Source organism: Elaeis guineensis, chromosome 9 (assembly GCF_000442705.2).
Source record: "Elaeis guineensis isolate ETL-2024a chromosome 9, EG11, whole genome shotgun sequence".
Classification (NCBI taxonomy): Eukaryota; Viridiplantae; Streptophyta; class Magnoliopsida; order Arecales; family Arecaceae; genus Elaeis; species Elaeis guineensis.
In genome coordinates this window covers 23,413,805-23,425,049 of record NC_026001.2, presented here as the reverse complement: position 1 = coordinate 23,425,049, position 11,245 = coordinate 23,413,805, and the positions used below count along the sequence as shown (strand labels likewise).

The window sequence follows — 11,245 nt, the reverse complement described above, 5'->3', positions numbered from 1 at the left end:
ATTGAATCGTGATAACTTAGTCAGTGTTGCTCCCTTGGTCGGCTCCGAGCCAAAGAGCAAGATAGTTGGTTGGATGACAAGGACCTACCCCAACCCACACTGCACTTGAAATTTCTTTAAGCAGTTCAAATAAAGCACACAGCAGTTAAATTTTCCATTTTCTCATCAAGTTTATCCACCTCATCAGCAAAATCTTGAATTACCACCTTCAGTTGAATATAAATCAAAGCAAACAAATAAACAAACAGCCTCGACCGTAATCTATGCTCCCTGATTCTTTTCAATAAATTTTGGGAGCGCTTTGACCTCTGTGCGGTAGATGATCCAACGGTGGATTCGCGCGAAGGAAGGTAAATCCTACTTTCGTGCGAAAGTTAAAACCCGCGCCCCTCCCAAACCCTCGATCCCCTGGTACTCGCAGGCCGCTGACGGAAAAAGGAAATGAAATACCCAACCCAAAAATCCTGGTTGTGATGAAATGAAATCCTCTTTAATATTCGCCTCTGGAATTGCCAAGATCTTTCAGCCAATCTAAGTCGACTCCATTTTCTCCGGCGACGAAGCAGCAGCAAGAAAGCGATGCATGGCCGGCCGCGCAAAGCCACCAAGCCGGAGGACACGGCCGCCTCCGCCGCCAAGGCCGCCAAGCTCCGTGACCTCCAGGCCCAACTCCTCCACCAACACAACCACCGCATGTAATCCTTCTCCCTCCTCATCTTCCCCCCCTTCCCCTGCCCAACTCTTTCTCGATCGAATTGTTTCTTTACTAAATTTCTTGTTTTCGGGAGTTCCGCAGCTACACCAGCGAGGCTTTATCGGCCAGCTCGAAACTTTTGGATATGAACCCGGAAATCTACACGGCTTGGAACTATCGAAAACTCGCCCTCCAGCACAATCTCAACGAAGTAACGGATCCTGAGATCGTTAAATCCGCCATCAAAGATGAGCTTAGAGTCGTGAGTTTTGATTTCTTTTGTGTTTATACCTCTTAAGATTGGAGGAGAAATTGAATGCCCATTTGGTCGATTGATCTGAAAATCGTTCTTTTTTTTTTTTTGCTTTTGGAAAAATTTGAAGGTAGAGATGGCATTGAGGCGGAATCCCAAGTCTTACGGGGCTTGGTACCATCGGAAATGGGTGCTGAGCCGAGGGCTTGCACCAGTTGACTTCGAGCGGGAGTTCCAGCTGCTGGATCAGCTGCTGAAGGCCGATGCTCGGAATTTCCATGGATGGAGTTATCGGAGGTGACTCTACTTTTGGTTATTTAGTATTCATTTGACTGTGAATGTTTTGTATTTTTATTTGTTTTTTTTTCGGAATTCTAGATTTGTTGCAAAATTGAAGAATGTGTCGGAAGAAGAGGAGCTCAAGTTCACGATGGATATGATCAACACCAATTTCAGCAATTATTCGGCTTGGCACAATCGCAGGTATAGGGGTATTCATTTCTCTTGATTTTATGATCTGGAAATTGGAGTTAACAAGACCACCTGCTTGGATGTTGTTTATTTATGAAGTTTTAATGGCTATTACAACATGGTTCGCAACTATGTGATGTTTGTGCTGTCTGAGTGAAATGTGCAAGAGGCCTTGCTGATATGATTATTGATCCAATAGTGGCATTCTTGTCCCTACAAGATAAAACAATTTAAGATTGGCTGATACCTTAAAATGTGCAAGTCAGCTCAAACTGCTGACCAACTCAAAATCATGGTCTCAATTCTAGTCGGAATAAAATGTATTGGTTGCAATTTAAGTTTCTGGCCACCAAACTGAAGAAATGGAATAAGTTATGTTAGGTCTTGAACGAGAAAGGATGTATCCTAGATGTTAGGAAATTTCAAGAAATTGAACATGTTACAAGATCACTGCTGGTTGGTATAATTTTATTTATCATATCTACTTCCGTAGCTTGGAAAAAGTTTAAAATTAATGCATTTTTTACTTTCCTACTGGTTGGTATAATTTTATTTATCATATCTACTTCTGTAGCTTGGAAAAAGTTTAAAATTAATGCATTTTTTACTTTCCTACTGAGGACCAATTTAGTCACGACCAATCTACTTATGCATGATAAACCCTTCAGCCATTCTGGAGAAGTTAACTACAAAATTTGGTTCCATGAAATTACTTGTTTGATAATATTTCCCTTAACAATGAAGTTACAGAGTTGAATAAACTAAAAACAAATATATCTTTGTGCATAATTTACCATTTAGCATGATAATTAGCAAAGCAAGGAGGACATGGGATAGGCCTTCTTCAAGATGGCTACAAGACAATGTTGGATATCTAATTTACAATTGTATCACTAGTACAGTTCTTATTTTGCTTGTTTCAAATGAAGTTTTGGTTGTGTAAGTGTTATCATCTGTAACTTCTTGAAGACATATAATTTATGATTTACCAAATTTTTGGGCTATATCTGGCTTAACATGTCCGCAGTGTGCTTCTGTCCTGGTTGCTAAAGCAAAAGGCTCAGGGATTTGATTCTAAGGAGGATATTCTAACAGAGGAGTATGAGCTTGTACGTCAGGCTCTTTTCACAGACCCTAGTGATCAAAGTGGGTGGTTCTATCATCTCTGGCTTTTGGATCAAACTGCTAGTCCAGATGAACTGTTTCTGATATCTTCATGGCCTGTTCCTGGATCTGATTTGGTTTTATCCATGAATGACAAAGCCGATGGTTACATGCTGTTTCCAACCTCAAACTTCAGTTTGTGCTATTTCTTTGATAAACGAACATTTCCCATCATTCTTTACTTTAATCAAGCTGTCAAAGGTGTGAGTTCATCAACTGTGACCACAAATTCCGTGTTTGTTGCAAATGAGAATCTTATTTGGAGGCCTTTATTAACTACAAGTTCAAGAGAAGCCCATTGTTGGGTGACTTATCTTAATGTTCCTGATGTAAATCCCAGTAATTTGAAAGCTTACTCAGTTGAGATTAGCCTTGGTCACTCAGAGGGTATAGTGTCATCAAATGGTTCTTGCTACAAATATCCTGTGCAGTTCGAGTTTACTATAAAATTGAACAACAACAATCTGGAACAATTTAATGTAGAATCCAGGCAGGAGCTCTTTGGCTGGAACTATGATGATGTATGTCATCCTCCAGAAATTCCTGATATAAATTCTTTTGATCAATTGAAAATCAGTGAGGACCATGTTGCAGAGGGTTCAAAGGATAAGCAATGGCATTTAGAGACTTTATCTAATGAGATAAATCTTTTCAAGGAGCTGTCTGAGGAAAATTGGTTAGTCAACTTCTATCATTTGTACCTCATTAAGTAGCTGGGAAAATTTAACTAAAACATCAATTTCTCTGTCTAATGGTTTGGGTGTCATTAATCTAAAATTCGTTATTCCTTGCAGTAAGTTTGTGAACTTAACATTAGCACGGCTTTTGGTTGCCCATGATGCAATGGTGTCACATGGAGCTTCCCTAATGCAAAAGAGGATTCATTCTGAAGAGGTTCTAAAACTCTATGAAGAGGTCATAAAGTTGGATCCATCTCATAAAAGATACTATGAGGATGAGCGAAGCTTAGTTCTAATGTCTCAGGTATGTTCCTGTGGTTATATATGCTTTACATGTTTATGTAAAGAGGAAACAAGAAAAAAGAATTGAAAACATAAATGATGAACAGAATCATTATGGCTATAAATGAAATCTAGTGAAGGCTTCTAATTAAGCATGTAAACCTTATGGTCATAGGTTGAACAGAACAATGTAGTTGCCAGCAAGGCAGCATCACATGTACACAGGCAATATGTGAAATAATACAAGAAAATGGGTTGTGGAATATCACCTGTCGTTGGGAAATCACAATAAACCATCCTATGCTTGCATTCTTTTGTTCCTTAACGTTGACATGTCATGGATACAGGCATGGTCTACGGGTTGTGGCTCAGTATGTAATAGAATATAATTCATGGTTTTTTTCATGTGAAACTGTATCACATATGAATATTGATCCCTAAAATATTATGCAAGGAATATATAAGATCTCAAGGTATGAACTCATTGACAATTATACAACATCTTTCAATCATGATCATTATAATTAGATAACTGGTTGTCAGGATGGCCTTATAGGCCAAGCATGATAAGTTATCTTGAGTGCTAATTGTGAAACTGAGTCTGGAAATATGATAAAAATATTGCTTTCCTAAACTCATCTGCCTTAAACATGTGAACCAAACTTTCCAATAACAACTTTTCAATAACTTTTCATTTAGATACTACTTTAGTTTATTTGCGTTGTTATTTTTACATCATGAAGTATGGGTTGCTGGTTCAACAATGTTGGAAGCAGACAACCTATAATGTTGCAAAATTATTACTACACATTTATTGAACTTCTTGCTGGCTTTATTCTGCAAACCTTTTTTAGTTTATTTCATAATAAGGTTCATTTTTAGTGCTAACTTATGTGCTAAAGCCACTTTCAGATCTGTGCAAATTGTCCTAGCATATTTTCATTCAAGTGATTTTGCAGGTGACTTCGGATAAAGAGTTTCTGATGAAGCATACTTGGCATTTTAGTAAATTGACTTCCTCAAGTTTCCATAACCATGCCTGCTTACAGCTTAGTGGATTATCATTATCACGGATTGGCTTTGTTGAGCACTTATTATGGGTTCAGATGCTAGATCTAAGTCACAACAACCTTCGAACAATTGCAGGTTGGACATCTTTGGCCTTGTTTTTTAACTTTGATCCATGAAAGCCTTGGCAACCATTCTTTGCTTCTTTCATTCTAGTAGGTGTGTATTTTCTTTTCTAGCAGTGGGGGATCTCAGGTGTGCATTTAATATTACCAATTCTTACTTTTATAGTGTATTTCCTATTTGGTGTTGAAATTTTCACTAACTTTTATGCTAGGGGTGTCAGTGGAATGGCTTAGGCTGGGTCGAGCCTAGGCCTGAAGCAAGTCTGCAGTTTAAACCTTAAGCCCGAACCCAGCCTAGACCAGGGCCTGTTTCCAACCTGACTCGGTCCAATTCTTCATGCAAGGCTGGGGCTCAACATGGCCTCTTGCCTGACCCAGCCTGGATTCTACTGAGCCTCCTAAAAACCGGGCCAAATTGTGCTGGCTAAATAGTCTAGCCTGAGCCTGGTTTTTTCCAGGTTTGGATGTCTAGCCTCAGCCTTGCCTGAGTCATTGAGAGCACCATTGCATACCCTGATATAAGCGAAACCTCAGGCCTTTCAGAATGAGTCAAATACATGTTATAGAGATGCAAATAAAATGCATTGACGTGCGTGTTAAGGTGCTTGAGTTCATCTTCTAATATGAAAGGGGTATTCAAGCCTGAGCTGAGCTTGACAAAAAGATGTTTAACCAAATGCTGGTTGTCAGCTGAATGGAGCTTGAGTGAACCTGTCATCAAGCTGAGGCTAGTTTCTATTTAACTTTGATAAACAAAAGTCTTCAGGCTTTATTTGTGCAAGAGTTGAGCTCTAACCAAAGTTCTATCTTTGCTTGTTTTTAGTAGAACAAGTTTGAATGAACCTATTATTGAGCCAATCTTGAGTTGTTCATGTACATTTCAGCTTGTTTACGGCCCTAAACCACGGCTCTCTTAGTCTCTTCTAATCTTTCTACCTAATGCATTAGTTGTTGGCCATGTATAAGTTACCTAAGTGAAGGTGTTAAATGGTTTTCCACTACTTTTGCACTTGGTGGAGATTCATAGTTTGACATTTCTTTCTTTTCTTATTCTTTTTTTAATAAACAATCCTGAAATTTTCTTTTGTTTTTCGATATGCTTTTTCAAGTTGCATTACACAATAGAGATTCACTGGCCAATTCCTCCTTTATTTTTCATTTTGGTCAATTTTATTCACTTTTTCACTTTTACTATGTTCTTCACCACATTGAACACGACAACTGTTTAAATATGTGTTAGAAATATGGAATAGAATCCTAAACATGAAATGTTGAATCATACCAAACTGCCTAGTTTGGGACGTATCGAACCAAACTGGTTGGAAACCTACATGGTTCAAGTGTTTAAAATGAGATAGATCGATTCCTTGTTGAAACCTTTCTTCTCCAACTATTAAAATGCGTGAATCATGTGTTTCCTCCCCCTCTTGGCTCGGAGTCCTTAAGAGAGCACCTGCCTACCACTCGTAAACACCTCTCCTTCTCTCGGCTGCTCACAAAGTTGTGATTGTCCGCCACCCCACTGCCTATGTTCTGGTAGGTAGCCCTCTCCTCCTCCTCTCCTCTCCTCTCTCTCTCTCTCTCTCACACACACACATAGGGTCAGGTTAGGGTTAGGGTTTCTCTCCTTTTCTCCCTCTCCCCCTCCCTCTCTCTCACCGTCATCATTTAGGAACAGGGGAAAAAGGGTTTCAACCTTTTTTTTTTTTTAATTTTTGAATTTTGAATTGAAGTCGATAAACCATATACCTACTATAATTCAAAGTTTGAAAATTAAAAAAATAAAGCTAAAACACCCCGTCATGGTACAGTATGGATCTATACCAATACTATACTATTCCAGTTGCCGACCAATATGGGCCTCGGTATTGGCACGACAATCCCTTATTCTGAATCCTGATCATTGTTGCTGCTGATTAAAAAGGAGGCCTTATAGAGATTCATTTATGGCTTGTTGCAATGTGGGGGGCTCTAGTAGCTGCATGTACGTATTTGTAATTCTCATCACATGTACATGTGCCCTATTATGAAACAAATTTCCTCTAGAGTTGCTACCTCCTTATTTCCCTGGGTGTGCATCTATTTGGGTCTTCAGGATAGGATATGATGCTTTTTTACACCTTGGTTAGCATCTTCTACTTTTTCTTCTTGTTTTGGAGTGGGCAATAGAGGATTAGAATGCCAACTTTTGGATCCAGGGATCCCCCTTGGCACATGCACTGAGGGGGTGCCTAATGATGTATCAAAGTCCCTTTGGCAACATTGTATAAGGCTAATGTTTAATTGGGTGGCAATTGAAAAATAATGGATCACATCTATCTACAAAGGATGCATTTCTATAGATTCCGTGAGAAGCACCTCGTCCTTGGAATAACAAGCGATATATTTGATTCCTTGGTCCTTTGAGTTGGGTAGTCTCTAGATGGTTGGCAGAAAGATATTGCTTTCCTGTTTATGGCCTACCTCTCCAAACTTTTAATATTAGACTTGAGATTTTTGGTACTTTGTAGATACTGAGGATGTGAACAAAAGTTCCCTAAATGGAATTAAGGATTTGGTTGGGATTTTTCTGAATTTAATAACGTAACAGCATATCTGTGGTATGTAGTATGGCGCCAGGTTAAGCTGAGTAAGAAATTTCACAAAAATTTGAAGATTAGTTTCTTGAATGGACAGATAGAGAAATGAATGATGTAATGTAGGGGACAAGTAATGTAGGGGACAAGAAGTTATACATCCATGTCACATATGAGAATAATTCAGTGTTAGTGCTAAAACTAGGATAGTATGATATGTCTTGAAAGTTGTTATGGCAAAATAAATCACTCTTTACCCTCAGAAATTCTAAACAGTAGGCAGGAAATCCATCACATCACTGATGCAAAAGACATGGTCACAATAGGGTGCTTTTATGGTTACCCCCAAAAAATTACAAGATATTAGCATCTCTATTTTCATTATCAAGAATGTGAAGACCCCTACCAAGATGTTTTGGGGTTTTAAGTAATGAGTATGGTAATCACTACTTTTTTAATAGGGCTAGTAATCATGAAATTTCAGAATGTTATCTTTCATCAAGGGTCAAAAGAGTGATAGGGAATCATCTTGGTTGCTGTGCTTGCATACAAATTTCATGTTGTAAACTGTACCTTTTATGGCATTGACTAATCCTGTTATGGAGTCTCAGCCTCTCAGGAGATGCAAGGTTGTTTCTTTGTTCAATGTTGCTGCGGTAATGTGAGACTTTGCTTTCTTGAAAAGATGGGGTTGAGATTGCAACTGTTCAATTCTGAGGTTTTAACCTATCATCCATTTGAGACTTTGACTACATGAAGGGAGAAGATTTTTTATTTTTCAGTGATTTGCAACAGTGAGACTATGACTCCTAGCAGTTAAATGCCAGTGTTGATTCTTTTTCTTTACACTGCCTTCATTTTAATATTGCATGGCATAACTAGAACTGGTTGCCTGCCTTGGTTTTGCATTGTTAGGATGTTATAGTAAGTGAATTCCAGGGAGATGCATATATTAGTTCATTTAGGGGATAGACCATAAAATGTATTTATAATAGATCAAATGTAACTTGCTACTTGAGCTCGACTTGAAAAACTATTTGAGCTACTCGGGCTCGATAATAACTGAGTCGAGTCGAGCTTGTACTTGAGTCGAGCTCGAGTAGCTTGCGAGTAGCTCGACTTGTTTGCACCCCGACTGCTATGTTGGCTATTTCGTTGCATTATTCTAACACCTGCCCCTCAATTTTTGTCATGAATTAGCTGCCATCCTAGACCCCAGTAACTTCACAACTAATCTTGGTGATTTCCAATGTTGAAATGAAGTGCCATCTGCATTCTATGGTGAGAATTCACCAGAATGTGCAGGCTGGTTGTTGAAAAAATTCTCCAAATTTTCACTAGACTACAGTGCTTATTTTCATCTCATGGTCAACTATAGTCTGCCTTATTTGTTAGGGAAAAGGTAGGTGTAGAAAAATCATGGTTGCTACTTGGTGTTGGTTATAACTTTGTTAAAATTCATGCTCGACCAACTTATTATTAAACCTGAGAATAGTTTGTTTTTTATTGTTTTTCACATCTTCTTCTCAAAGCTAATTCGGTATCTTCATGTCTAAATTGGTGGAGGGTTTAATGTAACAGTCATGCTTCTGTTTATCTCCATGTTAGACAAAGCTAAATTTTCTCAATTTCCACTAGGGTTATTATACTGAAATTATTCTTGTTCCTGTCATTAAATTTCATGGATACTGCATCTGAAGTTTATGAGTCCTTAGTCTGTCATTGCATTATGAAACCATTCCAGTGATCATTAACATTTGTTGCTGTGTTTCATTCTTCTTCAGACATGATGTTTCAATTACCATGTGATTTTCTTCTGTTTCTTGGTGGTCAAGTGATTACTGAACCACCTATACTGATATTTGCATCTTAAATATGATGTACAGGTTAAGCCATTTTACTCATTCCACAATTTTGTGGCTGTAAGTTTCCATTGTACTACGTGTACTTGGGTACGTGCATTGGGTGCGGATGCTTTTTTAGTGTAGGAAACTTGTGATAGATAAGATTTCTGCTTGCAGGCAGCACCCAAATTTTATACTCATACCCTTTCTAATTGTTGGGTGTGCATATCCAGGGACATAGTTCTCTGGGTAACATTGATTTCAATATAATATATATACTTATTAGTTATCTGGTTGATTGACATTTTGAGGATCCTGATTTGTCTCTGTGAATGGCGGGAACCTATTTCAACTTCTGACTAAATTTACTTGTTCCATGGTTCTTTGACAGGTTTGGAGGCCTTGCAACTTCTTGTTTGCTTAAACCTAAGTTACAATCAAATCAGCAGCTTTACAGCACTGGAACCCCTGAAACTGCTTGATTCCCTGAGAGTGTTGGATGTCTCCTTCAATGAGATTGGTGCTCACCCGATTGACACAACACGGTTTCTCTGCATGTCTCCATTATCACACACATTAGATGTGAAACTAAAAATCGATCAATTTCAGAAGGGTGACATCAAGGTTGGAGACCATTGGGAAGCCATCCTATTGTTTAAGGACTTGCGTTTAACTCAACTGGATGTCAGGGGAAATGCAGTTGCCAATGAGAGGTTTGGTATTTTGTTGACAGAGGTGCTTCCTACCCTGAACTGGCTCAATGGTGAACGTGCACGGTGATAGAGAGTTATCTTTGTAGAAATTTTATTCTCGTGATGTCATTCATCATACTATACCTTTTCCTTAGCAGGTATCTACGTTGAAATTTTACGGTGAGAACACAGTGAATGTTTCAAGTTTAACAATGTGATCAACATATAAACAGCAAAGGAATACAGCAATTCATGAAAACAGGTTCCGGTTTCTCTTTCCATGCTATTACTTAAAAATATGATGGTTTGGTTCCTTATAAATCTGTGGTTTGGTTTCCTATTTAATAACTAGGGATATCGTTAACTTGTTATTAGCGAGCATTATTCAGGTCCACCATCAATCATCATCATCATTATTATTATTTTGGATCCAGCTTCAGTTTCTCATTTCGAAAGCTGGTAATGGAGATTTAGCCACCTTATATCTCAGGTTATATTGCTTGGAGCTTTAGAGATTAAGCTTGATCTTCACTAAAACATGTTTAGGTCTGACACAGGCATAAGTAGGTTCATGAATGGTTGGTTTGGGAGAGGGGTCAGGTCAAACCAAACTTGACCCAAGTACTAGAGGTCTGGTCAAACATTGTCTTGAACCTGATCTTCCTAGATTAGGACAACCCAAACATGATAATTGAATTGCAATTAATAATAAAAATATATGATGTACTGCACACATGTGCACGCTCGTTCACCCACACATCTCATAATAAGCCATTTCTTCATAGTTTGTCCATTGGAAAACAAATGTCTCGTTTAACAAACTCGCTTCTTGTACTTTCTTAGCAAGTAGAAAGAGTCTAAGAGATTAAGGTTTTAGTTAACACTATTCTGAATTTGAGGATTGATTGGTTAAATGGCCTGAGAGGGGAAATGAATACTGTGATGGAGTAAGAGCAAGTTGTAAATCCAACTCACAAGTAAGAATGATGCAGTGATAGCGCTGAAGCCTGTGATTAGATTGATATGTTGCAAAACAACTCTCTCTGGCTACCCTCATGAATTCAAACTGTGCTCTGCGAGAAAGATTGGGCTTTTGAGACAAAGCCTAATCATTTGCATTAAACAAATGAAAGGTTACAAAGAAGATAGGAGACAGATAAGGTATATTAATCATCATCTGGAAGGTAGTGATTTTCTAGTAAAGGGCATGATCTGGGACAGGGTGTTAATAAGGCTGCCAAAACAGTCATGGCGTATAGGGTATTTTAGAGTCATCATTTTGGAAGGTGCAGGCCAAGATAACTTGGAGACTTTGATGAGTGACTTAGGAAATGTAACATGGTTATGACGGATGAAATTGCAGCATAAATCATTCATCAAGGGTCATGTTGAGTTGTATTGATATTAAGCTATGATTCAAGCTTAGAGAAGCTCGAGATTTAGATCTAGTTATGGC

General features: G+C 38.4%; 1 protein-coding gene across 2 annotated transcripts; it reads left to right on the top strand.

Annotated features, from left to right (window-relative positions):
* The first annotated feature begins 307 nt into the window (after window positions 1-307).
* Window positions 308-10,068, top strand: LOC105051289 (geranylgeranyl transferase type-2 subunit alpha 1). 2 transcript variants are annotated; one of them, XR_012134295.1, is made up of 9 exons: window positions 308-695; window positions 797-956; window positions 1,078-1,244; window positions 1,326-1,430; window positions 2,446-3,258; window positions 3,377-3,566; window positions 4,504-4,690; window positions 9,140-9,205; window positions 9,489-9,619. XR_012134295.1 is itself a non-coding variant. In XM_010931641.4 (8 exons), exons 1-8 carry the CDS (start codon window positions 580-582, stop codon window positions 9,875-9,877), a joined length of 2,127 nt encoding a protein of 708 aa, XP_010929943.1. In that variant the 5' UTR covers window positions 313-579; the 3' UTR covers window positions 9,878-10,068. The 2 variants fall into 2 exon arrangements, 1 of the variants encoding a protein (XP_010929943.1); XM_010931641.4 differs by lacking the exon at window positions 9,140-9,205 and having other exon boundaries at window positions 313-695; window positions 9,489-10,068.
* Window positions 10,069-11,245: the final 1,177 nt, after the last annotated feature.